A 26165-nucleotide genomic window follows, 5' to 3' on the forward strand; every position below is an offset into this window, starting at 1 on the left:
CCAAACAATAGTCACAAGAATATGCTGGGCTTCAGACCAGTGAAAATCAGAACCTCCGATGAGGACGTGACAAGAAAGACAAGAGAATGACAAGAATTTCTATTCGGATAAGTAATGGGATAAACAGTGTTTGAAATTGAGCGGATTATCTGCTTGCAAAAGATCCTAAGCAAGGGCATTCCATTCAGCTATTGTTCTTGGAAGGAAAGAGTATTTGAAAGAGTTAATTCGGGCCGTCATGGGTGTAATCTGATCTTTGTGAGAAGTTCGCACAGCTCGCGAGGAACACTGCTTGAAGTAGGGGCTTATGTTTCGGTTGAAGTGATTATTGCGCAACAGATAGAGAAATTTTAGCCTGGTGACCTTTCTTCAGTTTGAAAGCGAAAGTAAGTTTAGCTCACGAAGCCCGTCAGTCACTGAACCTGTAAATTTACATCTAGATAGAATGAACCTAGCCACCCTTCTCTGAACTTTTTCAATCTTATGAACTTGGTTTGTCTGATGCAGATCCCATACAATGCTCACTGTTCCAGTGTTGGAAGTACCAGCGCGAGATAGGCAGTTACTTTTGCTTTAGTAGAAGCAAGCTTTAATTTTCTTCCGATGAACCACAACATAGTTTCAGCTTTTGAGCGTATGTTATTGATATGTGTATGCCAGTTTAGATTTGATGATATAGTGATGCCTAAATATTTGAAGTGGTTGACTTTTCTTAAAAACTGCCTGTTAATGTTGTAATCAAAAGAAAATACATTTTTGGTTTTGTTTGTAATTGTAATATATGAAGTTTTTGCATAATTTTCATTTTGTATGCTGTGCACCATTGATTAATAGTGTTCAATGCAGAATTTAGTGTGAACTGGTCTTCTTGCTCTGAGATAACCAAGTGAATTAAGCAGTCATCCGTGAATAGCCAGACTGTAACATGGGGCTGGATGGAAACTGCAATGTCATTGATGTAGCATAAAAATAATATGGGACCTGGCACAGACCCCTGAGGGACATCTGAGGGTATTGCAAGGACGTCAGATTTTGAGTCATTTACCTCCATGAACTGAGGTCTGTTCTTCAAGCTCGTCATGGGGAACTTGGTCAAATGCTGTGGACATGTCCAAGCAAATTGCATCCACTTGATCACTGTCATTCATTGCTTTAGAAAAATCGTGCAGTGTTTCTAGAAGTTGGGTAACAGTAGATAACTTCCATCTGAAGGGCGTCGAGATCAGTCGCACCTCGCGTCGGATCCGCCAATTTACGGCCCTCGTGCCGGTTCTTTTATCCCTATCCGGACAGTTTCTTCACGAGTGGGTGAAACAAGTCGTCAGGACCATTTTGATACCAATCTTATACCAATACTCGCCCGGGGTGGCCCAGGAGAGTTTTGGGAAGCCCTTGACCATGCCGTGCGCCGACTTAGGCCTACCCGGCCTAGCTCGAGTGCGGCCGCCCGCACGCCAGCGCGCAGACGACAGGGCAACCACCCGGCCGCCCGCCGCCGCCTCCTCGTCGCCCATCTCCCGGCTGCCCACCGCCATGGAGATCGCTGTCCAAGGACAAGAGGTGACTCCCGAAGAACTTTCGGATACTTCCTGGCAGACGCCAGGCCTCCGCACCCAAGAGCAATGCCGCGCCGCGTTGCACCTCGCCGCCGCAGCTAAATCGCCGCGTTCGAAGCAGGCAAGTGCTTCGCCTCCTCAGCCCCGCCGTCACGCTCCACTCCCTCGCCTCCCGGCCGACACGATTCACGTCGTCGGCCACCCCAAAACCCCCGTTGACCTCACCAAACTCCAGCCTTGGCATTTATACACCGCCTTGCTGCAAGCAGCGAGCCTGCAAGACCTCCCGCCCGCATCTCGCGACACGGTGCAGATCCACCCGGTCAACAACACCTTTACGCTCAGCGTCGTGGAGTCGGCTCGCGCTCAAGCCTACCTCCGCATCACCTCCCTCACGGTGTCCGGCACCACTTTCACCATCCACCTCTACCCCCACCGCCGGACGACGCCCTACGGGGCATACTCTACCACGCCTTCGACGATTTCACAGATGAAGCCATCCTTGACGATCTGCAGGCAAGCAATCCTGCACTTTCTATTGTGGGTGCCCGCCGTATGGGCAAGACTCCCCACATCTTGGTCACCCTCACGGACCCCAAACTACCCCGGTGGATCTTCTACCATGGAGTCCGCCTTCGCCTCCTCCCTTTCCGCAACAAGGTGGAGGCCTGTTTCAACTGCCGCTTGACTGGCCACCGGACCGACGTGTGCCCCAAGCCACAGCAGGACAGGTGCCGTCGTTGTGGCGACACTCACCTCCCACCGCTCGAGGGCTCGCCCCCGACTTGCACCCCCCGCTGCATCGTTTGCAACGGGAATCACTCCACGCATAGGTCCAACTGTAAGCACCGCTATGTGCAGCGCCCTCAACCCCCAAAGCAAGCGGCACGCGGTCCTCCGCCGCCTCCACCCTCCAAGTCGACCACTGACTTCCCGCCCCTTGCCCCGGCGGCGCCCAAACCAGCCTCTAAGCCCACCCAGTCGACGTGGTCCCGCGGCCCCTCCGGCGCTCCCTCGGCATCCTCTTCGTCGCAGGTCGTCACACTGCAGCAAGAAAACGCCTCCCTACGACAGCAGCTCACTGCACAAACCGCTCAACTTGAGGCACAGAAGACCCAAATTGAATCCTTCCAAGCCAAACTGCGAGCTCTTGAGGAGAAGCTCGAGGCAGCCATCACGCTCCCATCCTGTCTGCCCTCCTCAATCGCCTCCTCCTCTGACATGGATGTTCAGATTTCCGAAGGAGGCACTAGCAAACGCCGCAGACCCAACACCCCCCTTGCATCTCTCCACTTTTCCGAAGAGGTCCAGGCAGCCATCAAGACTGCCCTGGTGGACCTCGAAAAACGGCTGGATAGCCGTTTCAACTCGATATACCAGCTTCTCACGGCACAAGAAGCCATCAATGCCATGCGCACGGACCTCACTGCCTATCCCCCACCACGTCCTTCCAATCTCTCCAAGAGACGGTCGATATCCTCCAAACTTCCATGCTTGCAACCATCCGAGCCAAGCCACCCCTCCACGTCCGCACCACCTCATCCTCTGCCGCCCGACCCTCGCAAGCACCAGCCGAGGCAACACCTTTTTCTTCCGCTACTAATCATGGCTGACCGCTCTGTCGTCGCCATTTGGCAGTGGAACTGCCGTGGTTTTCGCCCCAAGAGTAACCACCTCCTTCTACAACTTCAACAACTGGACCCCTCGGTCTCTCCTGACGTCATCGTACTACAGGAGACTCACGCCACTGTTTCCCTCTCGGGTTACGTCGCCCACGACCAAGTAGCTCATCACCCTCTGCCCCATCCCGTCACAGCCATCCTCACTCGGCGGACGCTCACGGTCAATCGAGCCAACCTGCCCTTCCCTACGGTCCACCATGTCTTTATCGAGGTCCTACCTCAGCGACGGGAAGACCCCTCTCTTTTTATTCTCAATGTTTACACCCCCCCACACGTCACCAAAGACTTCTCACTCGTTGCTCTGCTCCGTGCCGCTGCAGCGAGAGCAGCCAAATCCTCCCTCCTCATTCTCGGCGACTTCAACGTCAGGCATCCGGACTGGGGTTACTCCAAGGCCGATGGCCCCGGCACGAGGCTGTGGCAGCTCGCACACGACCTCCACCTCTCCCTGCTCACCGACCCCACACAACCCACGCGCATTGGCAACAGCGTGTGCCGCGACACCACTCCGGATCTCAGCTTTTGCCGTTACGTGCACGACGCGCGCTGGTTCAATACACATCAGTCCCTGGGCAGCGACCACTACGTCCTCGCCATCCAAGCCCGTACCTCCCCGTGCAAGCCGCGCCCACACACGACCCGCTATACGGATTGGGATGCGTTCCGAGCCCGCCGGCTGCACTCTGCCACCCCCGACATCGAGGACCTTTCGATGTCGACCGACCAGCTACTGGCGGACCTCGACGGGGTCACCGCCTCGATCCCCACCACGGAAGACCATCCGGCAATTGACTCCCGCCTCGCCCACCTGTTAGCCACTCGCACGAGCCTCACCAACCGTTGGCATAAGCAACGTCACAACCGTCGCCTGCGCCGCCGCATCGCATACCTCGATCGCAAGATCGAGCATCACACCACTGTGCTCGCCCGCCAACAGTGGGAGCAGCTTTGCTCAGGGATCTCTGGTCAATTGGGCTGCAAGCAATCCTGGCATCTCCTCCGCCACCTCCCTGCTTCCGCCAAGTCAGTCGCTCGCCAACAATTACAACGCGTTGTCCGGGCCTACCCCGGTGACACACCGTCGCTGATAGCAGACCTGGCCGCCAAATACCTCCAGCTGCCACCCCCTGGCACCTCTTCTCCCCCTCTCGCATCCTACTCCGGGGCCCCCAACCCCGAACTAGACGCCAATATCACGGAAGCTGAAGTCTACGCGGCACTACACAAGCTCCGCACCACCTCCACCCCCGGACCAGATCGCATTCCCAACAAACTTCTCCGAAATCTTGACGCCCCTTCGGTCGTTGCCCTCACTTCGTTCCTGAATGAGTGCTGGCGCTCCAGCAACCTCCCCCAGTCGTGGAAACACGCTCGCATGGCTTCGTGCGTCGGCAAGCTCATGGAGCACGTCGTCCTAGCTCGCTTGCAAACGTACACGGACGCTCACCACCTCCTTCCCCACACCATGATTGGTTTCCACCCCCACCTCTCCACACAAGACGTCCTCTTGCAACTCCACCACGACCTTCTCGATCCACCCACCTTCTCGGACACTAAGGCTCTCCTTAGCCTCAACCTTCACAAGGCGTTCGACAACGTCTCCCATTTGGCCATTCTTACCGAACTCGCCACCATCAACCCCGGCTCTCACACCTACCACTATATTCGCTCCTTCCTCACAGCCCGCACGGCCGAAATCATCGTGGGAGATCTCTAGTCTCCCGCGTATGCGCTTGGATCTTGTGGTACCCCTCAGGGCGCCGTCTTGTCGCCTTTCCTTTTCAATCTTGCCCTTCGCTCACTTCCCAACAAGCTCGACCGTATCCCCGATCTCAAACACACCCTGTACGGGGACGACGTAACTCTTTGGGTCATGTCTGGCTCCGACGGACACATTGAGCAGACGTTGCAACGCGCAACTGACGTCGTCACAAGGCACGTGCACGCAGCCGGTCTTGCTTGCTCGGCGGCCAAATCGGCCCTCCTCCTCATGCGGCCCCCCGACCGGCGTCGCCACAAGACGCCTCCCCTCACCATCACGATTCACACCAATTACACTCCCGTTCCTGTCGTCTCGCATCTCCGGGTGCTCGGGCTGATACTACAGTCAAACCGCCATAATGCTCACACCATCGACCAGCTCTCGCTTTCAGTTCAGCAAACCGCGCGCATGCTTGCTCGTGTCCGAGCGCGGCGCATGGGCATGCGCGAACACGATCTCCTCCGCCTAGTCGATGCTTTCGTCGTTTCCCGTCTCACGTACGGCCTTCCTTATACTCGCCTTCTCAAATCGGAACACGACAAGGTCGACGTCCTCATCCGCCGGGCATACAAGACTGCTCTCGGCCTTCCCCCCAACGCGTCCACGGCGCGTCTCCTCCGCCTGGGAGTCCACAACACGCTCGACGAACTGATCGAAGCTCACCGCACCGCTCAGGTGCAACGCCTTCATCGTTCGCCGACCGGTCGCTACATCCTCTCTTCCATCGGTCATGACACCTCTTCTCACCCGCCAGACCCGGTCTCACTACCGCATGTTCTTCAGGCAGCCTTTTCCATCAAGCCGTTACCCAAGAATATGCTCGCGGGACACCACGACACCCGTCGCCAGCCCGTGCGGCCATGCTTCACGCCAAGTAAGCCGACCACCCGGCCATCGCCTACGTGGATGCGGCCCGATACGCCTCGCCCGGGGACGCCTTCGCAGTCGTCTCCGTCTCGCCCTCCTCGGCATCCTCGGGGCCGACAATCACGGCCGCCACCGTTCGAACGCCGTACGTCGTCGAGGCTGAGGAGGCGGCCATTGCTTTAGCCGCCACCTCGACCGACGCCAGAGTCATACTCTCCGACTCCAAGCACACCATCTCCAATTTTGCCCGAGGCCTCGTCTCGCCTACCACCTTACGGCTTCTTCGCCCACTCCTACTGGAGGACAAACCGTGTCACATTGAACTGGTCTGGGTCCCCGCCCACTCGGGTCACCCAGCAACGAGTAGGCTCACCAACACGCTCGAGGATTCGTCGACCGAGCCGTGGGCCCCTCCGCGTCGGACGCCCCGGTGCCGGAGCCCCTGGTCACCTACCACGACATTACCCAGCACTATCGCCTCGAACGGTATGCCTACCCAACCCCACATGGCAGTCTTCCCAAGCGGTCCGAGATCACCTGGCGTCGCCTCCAGACCCACACCTTTCCGTGCCCCCTAGTGTATTCGCACATCCACCCTGGTGTCATTGATCCACGCTGCTGCCTGTGCGGCGACGTTGCCTCCTTGAACCACATCCACTGGGGCTGCCCGGAAGACACCCCGCCCGCCGACCTCGTCTCGCCACCCCCCACCGAGGAACAATGGGAGGCCTTTCTCTCCAGCACCGACCGAGACATCCAAACACGGGTCCTGGCACGAGCTGAGGACGCCATCGTGAAGCACAACCTGGAAGCCTACGTAGCTTAGCCTTCCTTATCCCTTACCCCTTCTAATAATAAAGTTGACACTCACTCACTCACTTCCATCTGAAACCATGTTGATTGGGAATGAGCTTCTTGGTGTCCTCAAGGTGTTCAGATAAGCACTTTGCCAGGACATGCTCAAGTATTTTGCAACAGGTGCAAGTGGTCTATATAGGTCTATAATTATCAGGAATGTACTTGCTTCCAGGTTTGCGTACTGTTACTATTCTAGCCTGTAACCAGTCAGTTGGTAAGCAATGTTGCTCAAAAGAAGCCTTAAATATTGCAAGTAAATATTTAGAGACCTATTCAGCGTATCACCTCAGAAACTCATTAGGAATAGAATCTGGGCCAGGCGATGTTCTCGTGTCTAAATTAAATAGGAGGGAACCAAATACCTTGTTCAGACAAAACGACATCCAACACGTCAGATGCAGCACATTCCTGGACTGGAATTCAGAAGTGAGGAAGAGAATGAAAATTAGCATTGCAGCTGTTGGCGATTTTTGATTGGTCAGCAATAAAACAACCATCCGTTTCAATGAAACTCATTTTTTCATACGAGGGTGAAAGGTGGCGCCAAAAACGCTGTGGTAAAGCTTTCATAAATTGCATGAGCTTTTCTGAAAAGTATTCTTTTGCTGCCATCAACTTCTGTTTAAGCATCAAAGAAAGGCGCGAGATTTCATTTGTACAGTCTAACCCACTTATAATGATACCTGTTTTAACAATATATCGGTTATAACAATGAGAAGCTGCTGCACTGTCAACTTTTGTACGTTTTCCACATGGCTAATCAACCCATCAGTTTATCAGTTGTCACAGTATGAGCTATCCACAAAAACGTCACTGTTTGCTCTCGACCCGCACTGTTGCTATTTTCCATAGATTCCACGGCCACGCATCCCCGTATATGGAGTGGCATGCACAGAAGAGACACTGATGCCGAAAAAACAACCGACAATGAAGAAGCTCCATGTCGCCTATAAAGCATAATGTTTATTTTTGTTTGTTTTTCACATTCCTTGCCATAGACACCGCAGTTGTCTCACTTGAAGCAGACACCTTAACTACATCAAAGTGCAAGCATGGGTAAACAACACCGTCCAAAAACTGCGACTATGTGGCATACCCGCGAGCACAGAGATTATATTTATCTGCACATGTAGCTAGTACGGTTGCGGATAGAATCATGAAAGAAAGAAGAGGTGTGCGTAGAAAGAAGGGTGAGAGAAGGAAGAGACGCGCCTCTGTTGCTAGGCAACACTTCTCTGAGCAGAGCATGCGCTCGCAAAACCTGATGCGTTGTCGCATCCTAAATAGAAAAAGTCCCCTTCCGGCATTTTTTTCCTTGGGTGCCAGCTCGGGTTTTTCGAATCCATGCGCCGCAGCATCCATGTCTTCCCCTTGTGTTCTGCTAGCCTACTGTTTGGCTGCTGTAAAGGATACATGGAAATCTAAGAATTCCCCTATTTTTGAATATTCATTTGTAGTACTGAGGTGTTGTTAACATGACATGGAAACTGAATAATGATCGTTATTGTAAAAAGTTCGGTATTCTGAAGTTTGTAGTACGGAAATAATTTTACGTTGAAATAAGCAGTCAGTAGGAGATTTCTGAAAAGGTCATTAATCTGAAAAGTTTGTTAAAGTTGGGTACGCAGTAATGAGGTTTCACTGTAGTGCCTTTGAAACGACTGCATTAAATCCCCACAAAAGACAGCCTTTGTGCAAGCTAACTAAGGTCACAGAATCTTCAAGTAAAGGGAACCCACTCTTCCCTGCCTGGCAAAGGGGTTCCAGTGAGAACAGCATGAGCCACGTTCTGAGAGCAAGGAATCACTTCTTGTCATGCAAGCAATAATCGCTTACAGTAGGACATCAGGGTATACTTGTTCCAGCATAAATACATGTGCAGGTGTGTCATGGAGAGCAGCAGTTGTCGGTAGAGGAAGCCTGCTGAGCCCATCAGCATGTCCCGAGCTTCCTGGTTGGTAGGTGAGCTTGAACTGGTAGCTTGAAATTTTCAAGGCCCACCTGATGACCAATGGTGATGCCTGAGACCTCAACTGGAGCTGAACAGTCCAACCAATAGTTTGTGGTCCTTAACTGCTGTGAATGGTCTTCCCCACAAGTCCTGGTAAAACTTGCTTACTCCAAGAATTATGGCCAAGACCTCTCTGTCTATTTGGCTGTAATGTCTCTCAGCAGAGAGCAGGATTCGTGAAGCAAAGGCAATGGGGTGCCCCACTTCATCATAGTTGCGCACCAGTGCTGCACCAACACCATGTGGGGAGGCGTCGCAGGTCAGCATAAACTCCTTGAAGGGTTGTAATGCACCAGTTCAGGTGCACTGGCCAGAAGCATCTTGCTTTCAAAGAAAGCTTGCTTTTGCTCCCTTCCCACATGTCCATTTCTTGCCTTCTAAATGTAGCTGATGGAGAGGCAGCAGCCTAGACGGTGTTTTGGCAAGAAATGTCTAGAAGTTCAGTAAACCCAGGTAGCCTTGAAGCTCTTTAACATTCTGTAGAGAAGGTGCATCAGTAATGGCGTCTACTTTCTTTGGGTTCTTTGGGTTGTTAAAGAACCCCAGGGGGTCAAAATTTCCGGAGTCCTCCACTACGGCGTACCTCATAATCAGAAAGTGGTTTAGGCACGTTAAACCCCATAATTTAATTAATTTTTTTTAAAACTTTCTTTGGGTTTGGCATGAGCCCTTTCTTGGTAATGACATGGTCTAGGAAATTTGCATTTGATGCGGTCTACCTCTGATGCAAAAAACTGTTTTGTGTTACTATCAGTCCAAGATCTTGAAGTTCTTGTACAACAACCTTGAGGTTCACCTTTTCTTCGTCATTCACACATCAAAATACTACACAGCCACCTTTGGTAGGACACACAGAAGATTTTACATTTCATTTTTCTTTACACGAACCCCGCCTTCTCTCTCTCAAGCGTTTTTGCTGAGCAGCGCACTTCTGGTGACGGTCTCGTAAGCAAACTGTTGCATTTCTGTCATTTTGCACAGCAGCCGATTTTGTGTGCTCTGCATGATAACAACTGATTAGTGGTATAAGTCAGTGCCACAATCGCGAGCACTGAGGCAGGTGTCAGAGGATGAAAGAGCATGTTTCGGTGCTGGAACATGGTAGAAAATGACACAGTTTCATTCTCTATGCTCGCAACTGCACAACGTGGGAACAGGCAGACGAAACATCGCTCTTGCGACAGTACAAAGTAAAACAAAAACATGCAAGCTTTCGGTTTGTATTTTTAAGGCGTATGGCCTTAGATGGCTCATGGGTCGAAAAATCCGATGTCCGGCGTTATGGTACCAAAATTGATGGCACCAAAATTCGTAAAGATTCGAACCCTCGACCTTTGGTGGGAGTCAAACCCATTAACTGTGGTGTTAATTAAGGAGCAATTAACTAAGACCCACTACCTTTGGTGTTAATTAGGTAAACTCTGCAATACATTTTTTTTATAAGAAAGCGTGAAGCCGAGCCAAAGAAGTAACATCAGCACGACCTGTGGTGTTAATTAGGGTAAACCTAATTAAGGTACTGTTAATTAAGGTAAGAGTTAATAGAGGCACTCAAACCCATGACCATTGGTGGACGTCGAACCCTCGACCGTTAGGAGTCGAACCCACTTAGAGATATAGGTGAACCGGCCAAGTTAGATTCCAATTGACGTCATGAAGGTCGAGAGTTGAACCTACTACCTTTGGTGTTAATTAAGGCAAAGTGTATCAAGGCACAGTTAATTAAGATAGAGTTAATTAAGGCACTTGGACCCATTACCTTTGGCGGGAGTTGAATGCACTTGGAGTTATGATCGGCCACTACCTTGGTGTTAACTGAGGTGAAGTTAATTAAGGCATGGTTAATTAAGATAGAGTTAATTAATATACTCAGCCCCAGAACCTTTGGTGGGAAGCGAACTCTCGACCTTTGGTGGAAGTCGAACCCACTACCCTTGTGGTTAATTAGGGCAAAGTTAATTAAGGTGCCAGTAATAAAGGTAGATTTAATTAAACAATGTGAACTCACAACCTTGGGTGGAAGAATACAAGTGCTAAGAAGTAACAAAGCATTCAAATGAATATTTAAAGTACTGTAATGAATTTCTTGTGAGCACGCACGCTTTCACCTTCATCCTCTTTAGCGTATGCTAAAGTTACTGTCAACTTCTATTATTTCTTTAAACTTTAGTTCATCTATTGAAGAAACAAGTTAAACATGTAACTGATGCCTTGAACAGTTCTCGAAGTCGCATGTCACTGTGAGTGACATCACAGCACTGCCATGTACAGGCGCCGACAAAAGTGGTATACTCCACGCAATCCACGCAGCGAAAGCTGGAGCAGCGGCACACTGCATCGCGACGCCATCTACAGGCGGCATCTGGGATCGAGACAGCCAATGGGTGCCCTTTATTATCGGCAGACGTGATCCCAGATGCTGCCTGTAGATGGTGTTGCGATGCAGTTTGCCATTGCTCCGGTTCCTGCTGTGTGGATTGCGTGAAGTATAGCACTTTTTTTCGGCACCTGTACATAGGTGCATTTGTGCAATTGACGTCGACTCTATGACTGGTAGTACGCTCCAGTGGCACACGCGAGGAGAAGGGTGTACGTCGTTTGGTTTGAAATTTAGGCTCTTGCCACTGCTCGTAGGGCTGTGATACTTAGCAGACATGATCGTTAGCATATATTGTATGCACTGCACTTGTCAGCTCAACATAGCCAGACCCGGTGAAGAGAGCATACCGAGTTTGCGCCTTTGCCAAACGAAAAAGCGCTCACTCACTACGGACTTGTACGCGTGCGCTGCGGAAACGGCTAATTACCGCGCTGCTGCAGACCACATTCAATGCTCCAAACTATACAGGGGGCAAATTTGTGACAGTTTTTGCATAGCCACCATGACATATCCAACTCGCCTGTCTCTGACGTAACTCACTCGACATATCACCCTAGTGCATGATGTGTATCGTGCTCGCCAGGAGCCGCAGGACCTTGAGCAGTGTTGGGGAGCCCTGGCAGAAGAGAGTCGTCCAGGACAGACACATGGCTGTCAAGACTTCTGAAGAATACAAGTATCTCCTATGTTGCAAGATAGCCAAGGAGACCTGATGGACATTGTCACAATTCCGTGTCAAATACAATACCCAGGGTGTCTACCAACCGGTAATTCTCAGGTATTCTCAGGGATCATGAATAGTCTGAATTTACTCTGGGAAAACTCGAAGAATTTGTGCTTCTATCAGGGAAAATTAGCTGTAATTTTATTGAAAGGGAACGAAAGTCACGGTAATGCATGCAGACTCGCGTAACAGAGTGGGATTGTGCGAATCGTCTTTTAACAGCGTGTCGTTGGTTGGAGGAGTTGCCAGTGTGCACTCAACGACCGACTTTCCGGACACCCGATAATTCGGATGGCTTTGCAGCACCACCACGTACCCCATAGAGTCAATGTATAAGAATGTCTGAAATTTCAGACGCAAGAACCCTTCTCCGTCCGATTTTAAGGACTTTTTGCTTTGACCGCAGATCCGAAACGGCAATAATCAAAGCCACCAGTGCTGCCGTTTGATTACGTCGCCGCCTCGAACTGGCGCTCTCGCATGAAGATCCGCTGGCAGCCGTAGCCACCACTGCGGTAAACGCTATGCCTAGCTGCTTAATGCTAGGCCTAGCTGCCTAATGCAAGGAATGCGAAAAGGCAGCCTCTGTTATTTCCTCACTCCGGGACGAGGGCTTGAAACTGCTCCTTTCAGACAAGGAAGGTGGCTTCGTAGTCGCCCCTGCAGGGACCTACCATCTCAAGGCTGAGCAAGCCCTGAGCAGCCACATAGAGGACGCAAGTGAAGTCAAGCCAGCAAAGGTGAAGGCCGAAGCAGCCAAACTATGTGAATCGTCGGGTCTGACCAAGCTGGCATCCTCTGTGAGGACTTCAAAGGGTGTAACTTTCACTGTGTTTTTCTTGGCAAAAACACATAAGGTGGAAACCCCTTTTCGTGTGATTGTGTCGGAGCGGGGAACCTTGCAGCGACTCCTAGGTGCTTTCCTGCAAAAATCCATGGGAAACCTGGAAGTGGACGACCCTTTCCTCATCCGGAAGCCACATGAAGTGTCTACTTTCTTGCAAAGTGAGTGCCCACCGGACTTCCGCGCCTTTTCCGTTGATGTGAAAGACCTGTACCATTCGTTACCAAGTAACCTGATTTTAGAGGAAGTTGGTGATTGCATCGATAAGCATTGCGCAGTTAAGTTTCAAAATGCCTGTGGGACGAGTGTCGGCAGCTTCATGGAAATGCTCACCTACTATCTAAAATCCACATTCATTTGTCATGACAATAACCTTTTAATTCAAAAGCAGGGAATCTGTATAGGTTCATGTTTGGCACCCATACTTAGCGACATTTTGTTGGCACGCTATAACAGGGGCTTACTCGCTCGCCTACAGCTGACGACCGTAAGAATATTTCGCTTTGTTGATGACTTTTTTGTATTCTATTCAGTTGACCCTTGTAACACGGAGTTATCCTTCAAGGCAATTATTGATACCTTCATTGAGATAATGAAGGATGTTACAATAACAGCGGAAGAGCCCACTAATGACCGTTTAAGATTTTTAGACACTGAAATTGTTTTTAAACCTCATCAAGTATGCTGGAGCTACTCGCCTCGCTCAAAGAAAGGGCTTGTCCTGTTTTCGTCTGCACTCTCCAAACTTGTAAAACGAGGTATCGCTAAGGCATGTTTGCAAGCTGCTCTGAAGTGCTCGTCTGAGCACTCTGTTGAACAGAGCTTTTCAGCGCGAGTCAACAGATTAACATCAGCAGGTTACCCGACCAGCCTGTTGTGCAGTGTTGCTGGTGGCCTTGTAAGACAGTTAAAGAATGCCGGAAAACAAACTATGCAGTCACCGCCTTTGAGATCTAGGCTTGCCATCATTCCTTATGTACACCGTGTTTCCCATAACATGAAAATTGTGGCCGAGGCAGGAGTAAGGGTGGTGTGCAATGCCCCTAATAAACTGAGCGGGTTGTGCAAAATAGTCAACAGGGAGGATACTGTCGTGCACAAAAGCTGCTATAAAAATCATGTTCGTGGCTTTATTGACTGTACAATGGAGGTCGTTTATAAAATCCCGCTTGATTGTAAATGTTGCTATATAGGGCAAATGGGGAGGTGCATTAATGATTGCCTATACGAGCATGCCGCTTCACTAAAAGGAAACCTGTACAGTCATCTGGCTGCCCACTGTAACACGTGTGGCCGCACCTCGATCTTTAAGAAGTGCGAAATAATCGGCAGATATAGTGAAAAGCGTGAGTGGGAAATCTTTGAGGCATTTTGCATATTCAAAAGTGGCCATGCGTGCTTCAGTTCTGTATCCCCCATGCTCTCAACAAAAGAACTGGATTATCTTCTTGGCTGACGCTTATCTTTCTTATCCTTCTTTTTATGTTCTTTATGTCATGTTCAGTGATGTCTTTATATGCGGCTTCTGCAAATAAAGCATTTGGTTGCTAGTCAGTGCTGTGTCCTGTGCTTTTTACTAGCTTGTCCTGTGTTGCACTGTGCCTCTTTTTATTCCACAGTCTTTGCATGCAGCAGACTAAGCTAAGAAAAAAAAAACGACGGTACAAAGGAAAGTAAGTTAGTCAGCGACTGATCTTTAAGACCTGCTCGATTATTTGAAGTTTCCTATGACCAACTTCACAGAAGTAATCTAGAATGGCGACTGAAATTTGCGACGCTGTACATTCCCTCGCAAAATTTTTCTCGGACTGATCGGCATGCATACAATGTTGAAAACATGGCAACCACGGACCAAGTTGCCGCCATTCGAGTGTTGCTCGTGCCACCTGTGCCCTCACTGGAAATTTGTGGAACACCACTTAAGCTGACAGTAGTCAAAGTTGCATGCACGATACTTGCACTTCACAATGACCTGCATTGCGATGGGCGCACACAAACTGAAGCTGCGTTCGTTGAGTGCAGAGCACGCGCTGCTGATAAGCAGTTAAAAGCTTTGCCGTCGCCTAAGCAACCACCGTGCACCCGCATCATGCTGCCATTAGCGCTTTTTTTTTTTTGTCTTCATTCCTCGTTTGTTTGCTCCGTGTCTCATCCTCCTCTGCATCGCCCTTGTTGCTCCGCCCTCCCATCGGCCGGTGCACCTCGTGGAGAAGCATGCTCACTGCTGCAATTGTCTGCAGGATTTTCCTGCGAAAGCAGTATTATAACCGGTATGTTGTCTTGCACAGCTGCACTATAAGTGGTATGCATATATATGGGAGAAGATAAATTGGAGTCTGAAAAGGCTGCATTATAGATAGTTCTGCACTTGAACAGTTACATTATTAATGGTTGAAGCTGTAATTTGTAAAATTCTAAGGCCCCTTTGTGTAAAATAATTATACAGTGTCTTTACTTAATTCCATAAAAGATTGACTTTCAATATAGTGAAATATAACGAAGTGTAGTGCAGACTTTACCGACTCGGTTATGTTGAGGTTTAACTTTATTTAGAAACAAAGGCTGTCACAACTGACATAGAGTGGCAAATATCGAAAGAAAGAAAAAAAAAGGCTGTGTGAAATTGCAGGCAAGTGAGCTGGAGATCCTGGTGGCTGTACTCAAGTGGGGAGAGCAGCAGTTGCTCAAGAGGATGGAAGAAAGAGGTGAGCCTTTGTCTGGCTACACGTTTTAATAGGGGTGTGCAAATATTTGATGTTTTGAATCAGATGGTTCTCGCTATTCAATTCGAGAGTTCACCATTAGAAGTTGTCGAATATCTGTGTTGGAGGGAAAGAGGTGATGCAGGGACGGACTGATGCACGTGCACATGGAGAACCTTGTGCTGCCACTGCTGCACGAGAACTGTAGTTGTTGAGCAGGCACATAAGTTCATGGCGAAAATAATTTATGCGCAGTAGTTTCTTGTCTCGCTTTAATGCAACTCAGTTTGGGTATGATGGGACAGGTGACAGGATGAGTGCTAACTTCCAACTGGTTTTATTCTATGACCCTATTCTCCTATTGCACATTATATGGCTGCTCATAGCACGCGTGACAAAACAATCTAAACGACAAGCTTAAAAGAAGCACACGACTGCAGTTCACTGAACACATGCCTACTGTCTTAAAAAATCAAGTTCCTTGCCTAATAAAGATAAGGAGGGTGTACACACACACACCTTACCACATCTTGTGATGGCATCAGCCTCAGTAATCTCGCGCATTAATTGATTGTGACTGCAGCGTCTACATTGGGCAGACCGGAAGATGTATTAGTGATCGCTTGCACGAGCATAGTTACAATGTTAACAACAAAATTTCATCAAGTGGGCTCCTTGCCATGCATTGCGAGACTTGTGGATGCAAGCCAGTTTTTAAAGATTATGTGATCATAGGATGCAGTCCTAATCAACCAATGCACGGGATTATTGAGGCTGATGCCATCACCAAATGTGGTAAGGCGTGCGTGAGTGCACCATCCTTATAGGCAATGAACTTAATTTTCTAAGATGGTAGGCACTTGTGCAGTGAACTGCAGTCGCATGTTTCGTGTTTCTTCTAAGCTTGTTGTTTAAATTGTTTTGTCACACGTGCTTTGAGTGGTCATATAATTTGCAATAGGGTCGTGGAATAAAACCAATTGGAAGTTAGCGCTCATACTGTCTCCTGACCCTGTCCCTTCATACTCAAACTGAGTTCCACTAAAGCAAGACGAGAATATGATGCACCAACTCGCCCTTTCAGCAGTACTTGTTAACAGTAGTTGAGCCTACGAATTTTCCCTTCAGATTTAGGCAAATCTCCTTATTATTTGGGCAGTCTCTTTAGAACAACATGTGGTACTGTACAGTAACATGCTTCGCTCCTTCAGTGAGTGCCACAGTTCTACATGCATCTACTGATGTGCTTTTTGTTTGTTGAATTACTGTCATTGTCTTAGAGCACCATATGCAGCCACATTTCCTTTGTTCTCATTTACAAGCTTTTCAAGCGAACTAAAATCCAAATCATAATGGCATTAAATGTATCAAATAACGTAAAGAGGCCTCTTGTTGCCCAACAGAGCACAGGGGGGGACTTTGTTCATAAGTGATATGATATATTATATTCAACTCAATATTAAAATCAAGACGGCAAGTTGGGCCAGTTGGTTGCGACTCATAGTAACGCTTGTTACAGCGCAACACAAGACAAGGACAAAAGAAGGTAAAAAAGGGCAACACGGCGCTGACTCTCAACAAAATAAAGGGAAATCAAGTGAGAGAGTGCTAGACTAGAGGTGGATCGGGTAGGCATCATCACCATTACCACCATCATCTGGATCATCCCGGCATTTTGTGCACTTGTTTTTCTTCCATGTCGGAAGAATCATCACTGGACTTGGGAACTTATAGTGTCTGAGTCGGAGCTGTCACTATCCAGGAGCAGGAACAAAAACACAGAGCGCAACCATGTTTTCCATGTCATCCATAGCTGGCCGCGACCGGAAACAGGCGACCGTGACAGTAAGCAGAGGCGGGTGAAGGAAATATGTCACTCGGCCTTCCAGTCAAATATGCTGATTTCAGCGGAGCGATTATTTTGACTCCGCAGAGCGATCCATAATCGGTGGCTGGTCCTAATCTACCATTAGAACACACAACTCATGCTCTCATTTTTCCATTGGAATAGGATTGCTCCATACAGAGCAGAAAAACTTGATCTGGATCTATCATTGGAATTCAACATAAAATGTACACCATAGCTGGTGACTCCAGTATTATTTATGCCCACCCAGGCTTCTTTAACGTGCATCGTAGCCATATTTCTAAAATTTGCTCTTCCGGCCGTGCCAACGATAGCAAATTTATTGTGCACTGCTTCATTACAGGGAAGCACACACAAAAAAAAGAAAGCGAGACAAGAAAGACAAACAGGACACCGCCTGTCCTGTCCATCTTTCCTGTCTTATTTTTTTTCACTGTTTCCCCATAATGAAGCCTTATCAACAAGCTCAAGTTCAGACCCTTTAAATTTTTTAATTGTGCACTGCTGTCCACGAACTAATTGTAACGTATGCAAGGTCGAAGTGCTTCTCACAGCCGTACTCTCCTGGTCGCAGGACTTGGTCTTCACGTTCAAAAGCATCCTAGGAACCACGCATTCGACTCTTTCCACTGAACATGGAAACTCTGTCTTTGCACATGCAAGACCTGCTGTTGCAGATTGGTGCGAATCACTTCTTGCCTACAATCTGTCTCCACCAGGCAACGTCACAGCTCGAGATGCAGACCTCCCTTCCCTCTCTTGCGATTCAGACTGTTTGTCTGAATCTTTAAGTGCTTACCAAAAACGACGATGATAGGGTGCTCAATTTTGAAGCGAACATTGCTAAACTAATGGCTTATCCTCTGCCCGCGGCACTCGTTGGCAACCGCTCGAAGGATTGACACAATGCCATCTGCTAGAGCACGCGGCGCGACCAAACTGTCGGAGTCATTATCGTCTGTTATGGCACCTGAGTTATTTAAATGGTTGTAGAGGAACAGTGAAAAAATTTGTTTTAATTTCTTTCAACACACTTTGCATACAGTTGCTTACAAGCTCAAATTTCCCGCTTCTTCGGCCTCTTAATGTGTGCTGCCGTTCAGCAGTGCAAAGGTGAAACACCACCAATAGGGAGGTGTCGTTGGAGAACCTGTGCATTTGGAGAACCTGTGCATTTGGGCATCTCCTGTGCCACAGTGGCACATACACAGTGGCCACATAAGAGAACATCAGGCAGCTCAAAGAAACTGATGTATATCATGTGGTATTCCATTTTGAGGGTGGCGGGCTTTAAAGAGGCCTGTAAGCCGACATTACATATTAAGTTTCACACAGGAATTAATCTCTTGCTGCTCACGAACATTCGTGGCACAGCGCATAAGTGTCGGACTGCTCAGTATGAGGAAACTGTGTGACACCAGTTCAATACCGTCAACCATTCCTTGAAGAAGACAAGTCCACTTGTCAAAATGCTGGCTCCTGCTTTCATCTTGTTCTCGTTGTACTCATTGTCTTGAATTTCCATCTCCCACCTTCCCCGTGTTATCCCTCAGTTCAATACCATGCAGCACCAGAGTAGCATAAAGGCATTTCTAATGGGAAGCGAGAGAACCTCCTCACTGAACTGTTGAGTGTGGTACTGAGGCAGGTTCTGCATAGCTTTTACAGGGGTCTCACGCATAATGAGTGCAACAGTCCAGAGGGCATTATTTATTTATTTATTTACATGTACCTTACAGGCCTTCGAGAAGGCATAGTGTAAGGAGGGAAATATGGTAACATAGTAGTATGGAATCGGGAAAAAAATAAACATCAGCATAATAAAAGGAGCACGCACACAACATGGAAAATTAATACATTAGCAAATACAATATGTAGAGCAATAACAATAAATGGTAAGCAATAACATAATAGCATAATAACTTTGTAAACGTTTTTGCATGTTATACAGTAGTAAGCATTGTAAAAAAAATTGGGACCACTGAAATTCTTTAGCTTGTAGAAAAAAATGCAGGAAAATTACAAATGACATGATGTGTTTAGACGGTTGAAACGGCATATTGATCGGTTAGCTGATTGCGAAATGCACCGTGTTTCGATTGGCAAGCGATGTTGTCTGGTAGAGCGTTCCATAAACGGACCGCATGGGGCAAAGCTGAAAAATTAAAAGCGTGTGTGTTGCCATAAATTCGGGTGTAGCTGAAGTGATTGTTCAGTCGTTGTGACGTCGAGGATGCTTTTTTCAGGTTTGATAAGGTTAGGCCAACTGTGTGAACAAATCTATGAAATAATAATAGAAGGGCAATATCACGGCGAGTAGTTAGTGTTTGCAACGAAAGATCGATTTTTATTTGGGTTACACTTGACTGGTTACTACAATTTTTTTAAATGAAACGGCTTGCTCTATTCTGGATGCTCTCCAGGAGTTCGATGAGGTAATTTTGACGAGGAGACCATATACAAGAGGTGTACTCAATTTGTGGCCGTCCAATAGTTACGTAAGCTAGTTTGCTTAGTGGTGAAGGCGCACTTCTTAAGTTGCGGCGCAGAAATCCTAATGATCTGGAGACGTTAGCTGAAATGGAGGTGATGGTGTTTTGTCCATGAAAGATTGTGCATAAGGAGCACTCCTAAGTTCTTATATTCTGGTCAACTATGTTAGAATCCAAATGATAAGAAAAGTGAGAGTTAACAGTTTTTCTAGAAAAGGAAACAACTTTGCACTTCGACACGTTTAGGGACATGAGCCACGTAGCACACCAATCACTGATATGTGCAAGATCATTTTGGAGTGCCGCGTGGTCAGAGGGACAGTTAATCGAACGGTATACAATGCAGTCGTCAGCAAATAATCGTACAGAAGATAATATATTGTTCGGTAAGTCGTTAATGTAAATTAAAAAGAGAAGAGGTCCAAGTACACTGCCTTGAGGTACACCAGAGGTGACGTCAGAGAGGCCAGAGGAAAAGTTGGCAACAACAGTGAACTGTTCGCGATTAGTAAGAAAATTATGAATCCATGATAGGGTTAGTGAGTCGAGTTTAATTGCTGAGAGCTTCGATCTCAGGCGACTATGGGCTACACGATCGAATGCTTTCGAGAAGTCCAAAAAGATGCAGTCAGTTTGTTTATTACTGTTCATATGAAACTGTAAGTCTGACGTGAATTCTAGTAGTTGGGTTTCGCAAGAAAATCCTTTTCGTAAACTTTGCTGTTTCGGGTAAAAAAAGTTATTACATTCAAGATGAGAATATATGTGGGATGCGATAATGTGTTCCAACATTTTGCAGCAAATGCATGTTAGTGATATAGGACGGTAATTATCACTAGAACTCTTGTTACCTTTCTTAAAGACAGGAACTACTTTTGCTATCTTCCAGTCTGTAGGAAGTGTACCAGTTGTAAGGGATTGGTTAAATAGGTGTAGGAGATTTTTGCTTGATACTAGCATTGTGTTTTTCAGTATTTTAGAATTTGTACCATCTATGCCAGAGGATGAAGACATGTTAAGGTTATCTATAAGATCGACTACGCCTTTTAAAGTGATAGTGATGGGAGCCATGTACTGGAAATCAAATTCGGGAACAAAAGGTATGTTACAATTATCTTCTCTTGTAAAGACGGATGTGAAAAATGAGTTGAATGCTGTCGGACATTCATTGTCGGGAATAGGTGCGTTGTTTTTATCCTGCAATGAAATATTACTGCACTTATTACTAGGGTTAACTACATTCCAGAATTTTGTTGGATTGCTTGTAAGAATTCCCGGTAAGTCGATTATGGTGAGGCCAAGGTTGCTCTTGTTGCAAAGGTCTATTGACCCTTTTTGTGGAGCAGTTTGTTCTAGAGAAATGAGATTGGCGCTTTCAGCGGTGTGCCGCACATAACCTCAGCGACAGCGCACGAATATGAAACTACTCCCAGTTCCACCTTGCTTCTGTGCAAGCAGCTGTCGGAAATGCAACTGAGTTTTCACAAATGCACTGTGCTCCAATCATGCTTGATTGACTCATGTGGATTGAAGACGTGTGCAGTAGTTGGCTGCAAAAATAGTGATTGGCATATTAAGGAATGGAATGAATCTGTGTAGCCAAGATTACAAAGGCGGCGCCGAATAAAACAACACACGAAGAAGGGGGACACGAGACAGCACATCCCCCTTCTTCGTGTGTTGTTTTATTCGGCGCCGCCTTTGTAATCATGCTTAACCAACTAGCCCACCAACACATGCTGTGTAGCCAAGTTCGCGGACCGCTGATGGAACTGTCCGTACATGTTGCCGGCACTTCGAGATGTAGGGTTTTCCTCGAGTGTAGAGAAATTTGCTCATCCACCAGCGTTGTATCACTAACCTTCAAAAAAAGTGCTTCAGCCCTGGAACGTTGGCAAGAGGGAGTACCGTTCATTAAACAATGACAAAGGGAGTAGCGCCGCTTCCTGTCATAGTAAGTTTCGCACGCAGAATCGACACTCATCTACCCCAACTGGCACGGAAACTTACGCTCACTCTATCGCCAACGTGTCAATGAGTGAATGGGCGCACACTTGAATATATGCGCACCATATATGCACAATATATGACGGACAACACCCACCGATCGCACACGAATGGTCGAAGCTGAATGTTTTGTGACGATGCACTTTAGTGAGTTACTAGCAATAATACATCTTTGCTACAAGGTATTGCAAGGTAAAAAAACAGCTACGTTTCAAGCCTTGCACATAGCAAGGCCAAATCTATCGGAAGTGAGCACACCCGCGAGCGATTAGGCAGAAAATAGTCAGACATTGACCACACTGAGGAAGTCAGAAATGTGACGAGTGAATATTTGCCAAATAAAGAACAATGGAACGAAGAATGTTAGGCGTAACGTTAAGAGACAGGAAGCGAGCGGTGTGGATCAGAGAGCAAACAGGTATAGCCGATATTCTAATTGACATTAAGAGAAAGAAATGGAGCTGGGCAGGTCATGTGATGCGTCGGTTATATAACCGGTAGACCATTAGGGTTACAGAATGGGTGCCAAGAGAAGGGAAGCGCAGTTGAGGATGGTAGAAGACTAGATGGGGTGATGGAATTAAGAAATTCACAGGGGCTAGCTGGAATCGCTTGGCACAGGACAGGGCTAATTGGAGATAGCAGGGAGAGGCCTTCATCCTGCAGTGGACATAAGATAGGCTGCTGCCTGCTGATGATGAAAGAATGATGAGCAAAACACAGTAATCCTGATTTAATTCATAAGTGGAAAGTTTGGATAGCTTGGAATACATATTTGGCCCTGCTTATAGAACAAGCACAATATACGCTGCTCACACCATTTGGATATAGTTTATCAGCTCTGAAAGTGCTTTGGTATTTCTCTGAAGCTGTGGCCAAAGCTTCATCTTGTCCACCCAGTCATCGTCTATGATATCTTCCGAAACGGAGGTTTGCTAAGCCGCATTGGCGTCATACACACACATTGTAAACATGGGAGGCAACAGGGCAGTTAAGGCAAGCAATGGATGCGTCACCACATGATCAAACATGGCAGCAGCCACAGGATCGCTGCGAAAAGGGTCAAAGATAGATAGACACAATATGGCTGAAGTAGGTTAAGAATTCTGATAACCTTGAAAACTTTCATACCTTTCTTCATCATTTTTTATTTCTTTTTCACCTTTCACCCAGACTAGCATTCCAGGCATATGTCTAGGCTAACCTTTTAAAAAAAAAACAGCAAATACAGAAAGGAAGATGGGACATCACCCTGTAGACAGGCCTAGTGCTGTCCTGTCTTCCACTCTTCCTTGCATATCGTCTTTTTGCTCTGTTTCTTTCAAAGTGCAAGTGTACCAACTTGCCCAGATTTCATTACTTCTTAAGCTGTTGAGCTCCTGTTGAAATCTGTGCAGAGCCGAACATAGTGAGCCAGACAGCACACAGCGTTGCCAGGCGTGGTGCCCGCAGCCGGCGCGACCTACTGAGTGACGGTGAACTGCGAGACTTGCTCTCTGAGCTGCTGTGCCATGTGCGTACAGCGCATGTGCTTCCCCCGGCTGCGGATGCTCTGCTGTCGGCCCAGAGGCGTGGCCTTTTTCCCCGCCCACCACCATGTATGCTGGGAGGGGAGGAGGCCCCGCCCTCCAGGGGAGCTGCTTCCTGGTTGGCAGGCCCTCGGCCTCGCCTCTTCGCTCCTTATGTGGAAGAGGCTAAGGTGAGTATGTCAATCCTGCATCACACTTCTCTCTTAAATGCAATAAATTTCACTCATATCTATTCAGTGGTTGCCATATGAGCAGACTTGTATGTGACAAATTAGATGTAATTAATTAGTTATGATCAATTGCATTCTTCGGTAGGTTACTTTTGTTGTAATAGTAATTATATGGACACTACAGGCAAATTTTTGTTGTCACGGTGATGAATTATATAAAGTCCAAGTGCTATAAGATCCTATTGCACCTCCCTGCATTGTAGGCTGTGGATGTGAGGGGAAAGCGTGCTAGGGTGATCATGAGGGGATGAGTCCACTGTTTGAGGTCACATGATCAAGCATGCGTTAGGAGTAGGGACGAGCACACACTAGCGGCTGCAGGTGACCGAGTGTAAAGGCTGGCTGAGCCGAGGTGGCTAGTGGCTTTGTTTGCGCTGTGTTCCCGCATGCCTCTGGTGTTGGAGGTCATGTAATCTCAACTTTTCGAGACTCTGTGAAGCGAGAACCAGCACAAAGCGTTTGCTTCCCACTGCCTGTGCTCTTCATCACACCTTTGTTGTGACAGCGAGCGTTCGTTTCATGGTCAATCAGTGAGATCTGTTCATTTTTGCCTATACCCATGTGACATCAAGCTTGTTAATTTAACTTGTAAGCGAGGGTTTCCTGTAATTAATAAACCTGATAAAACTACTAGCCTTACTTCGTGTAGTTGCCTAATACTTTGCTGTCACTGTCAAAGCTTTGCCTTTATTTCTTTTTATTTTATTCGTTTATTTATAAAATAAATAGATATACAAAATAAATTATTATTATTATTATTATATTAATATGCAAATAAATTAAGTATACAAAATAAATTTCAGGGTATACTGTTGACTTTTTTCTGTAACCAATTATATGTAACCAGTTACCTTAGTGACAAGACATGCTGCAATGATAAACACAGCTTTGAGCACTTGAATTTAGCAGGACCTACAGTAGGATGCTCGTTGTCATGCATTGCATCAGCCTCGCGGATGTGCATATTCAGACTGGCAAACCCTGGCATTGGTGTTTGTTTCCTCATGCTCTTCCTGCACCAGATGTTGGATCGGTGGTTCGAGCCAACACTGCTTTGGCTCGAGAGTAATAAACACTCCAGGCGTCGATGCCAGGAAATCACTTATGGACAGTTTTTCCAGCTTTTCGTTGCCCTACAAGGAGCACCTTCTCCGAGCTTCAGCATTTAAAGATAACGCAGATTCAAGACTTACAGCATTGAGTAACCAGAATCTTGTGCACAGAGTGTTTGTGTGTCTAAATACTGCTCTTCTCTGAAGTGTGCACATTAAACTAGTTTTCAGTCTTGCTGCTGCTGGTGTCTTCACAAGATAATGCTGCAGATAGGGTGGAGTTCAGGGTGTGGCATCCACCAAGCCCATCGACTACTACGTCAGGTCGTAGAAAATGAATGAAAAAGGGTTTATTTAGTTTAGTTACACAGCTCCAGTTAGGGAAGCCATGCAGGAGCAAGTTAAACGTCTCAGTTCACATCAGGATCCTCTGTCCTCTCTCTCGAAAAGTCTCCACTTTTAATGCTACCATCTTCCCTAGGCGAGTCGACTAGGGAATCTCAAGACCGTCGAGCATAAAATCACCATCGTCGACTCCATTGTGATACCACGCCCATGCTTGCAATAACCCGCAGTAACTCTGCCTCCGAAGAGACTGGTTTGGAATATGTGGTAAGAAAGCAACCTGCGCCTCTCAGGTCGTCGGCGTTGTTCCCTTCCTGTTCATCCTTCGCTCAGGCTGACAGGTAAAGGGCGGCGTGAGGGCATTTTGTGGGACCCGTCAAGAGTTGGTGCCCACACGGTGTTGACCTCTGGATAGGTGCTGATGGATGGGTGGTGGTTTGACTTGTGTTAAATGTCTAATTAACTGTGACTCCCAAATCGTCGTCATTGTTTCCCTCCTTTTCATCCTATGCTTAGGCTGCCAGGTAAAGGGCGGGGTGAGGGCCTTTCGTGGGACCCTTCAGCAGTCGGTGTCCATGCTACGTTGATGTCTGGATAGGTGCTGATAGATGGGTGGAGGTTTGACACATGGAAAATGTCCAATTAATGCCTTTGTGGGGTTGAGACGTAACAAACATCTCTGCCACCAAGAAATTCGACCTGAGGGTGACCAGATGTCAGGTTGCCCGAAGCGTCGATGTTCGGTCGCGGCCTTGAGGATCGTTCTAGTTGTGATGGCTGATGTCACATGGCAGCTCGAGGGCCCAGTTCTCGCTTCGTTGTGTCCACCTACCGGAAATACACAGGTACACACACTCGTTGGCATGCTCGAGCGACATGCCTACCGGACGCTATGATCCCCATATAGCTTTGCATTGTTTTACCCCTCTCTCTTTCTTTCTCCTTTCTAGTCGTGGTCAGCTCTCGACAAGACAGACAAAGGTTGTCTAACTCAATAACCTCACTAGCGATACGTACAAATCACGTTCCTAAAAAAAAAAAAAGAAAAACTGAGCTTGTGTCTCCGGCCCAGCCCGTCTGCATTCTTATTCCAGCCAAATGCGACTATCTCATCCATCTCCTGTTTCTTTCCAACATTTGCTTCAGCCGTGCAAGAGGGCCACGGTTACTCTCGACCATGAATTTAGCACCTTGAATATCGTATCCTAGCTTTTGAATTGCCAATTCTATGCACAAGCACTCTTTCTCCGAGGTGCT

The 26165-nt window shown here is 47.6% G+C and overlaps 1 protein-coding gene across 4 annotated transcripts in view; it reads left to right on the forward strand.

The window, feature by feature from the left end:
- The window catches only part of LOC142588523 (BTB/POZ domain-containing protein 7), a 150421-nt gene that overhangs the window by 82523 nt on the left and 41733 nt on the right, over positions 1–26165 (forward strand). For 3 of the 4 annotated variants that reach the window (XM_075700356.1, XM_075700354.1, XM_075700355.1), the window contains exons 8-9: positions 15314–15389; positions 23150–23451. In XM_075700356.1, coding sequence (XP_075556471.1) covers positions 15314–15389; positions 23150–23451 — 378 coding nt within the window. Of the gene's footprint in view, positions 1–1293; positions 2367–15313; positions 15390–23149; positions 23452–26165 lie in introns of those variants that run through there. The other variant, XM_075700357.1, reaches the window with a different exon arrangement.

Source organism: Dermacentor variabilis, chromosome 7, assembly GCF_050947875.1.
Source record: "Dermacentor variabilis isolate Ectoservices chromosome 7, ASM5094787v1, whole genome shotgun sequence".
Taxonomy (NCBI): domain Eukaryota; kingdom Metazoa; phylum Arthropoda; class Arachnida; order Ixodida; family Ixodidae; genus Dermacentor; species Dermacentor variabilis.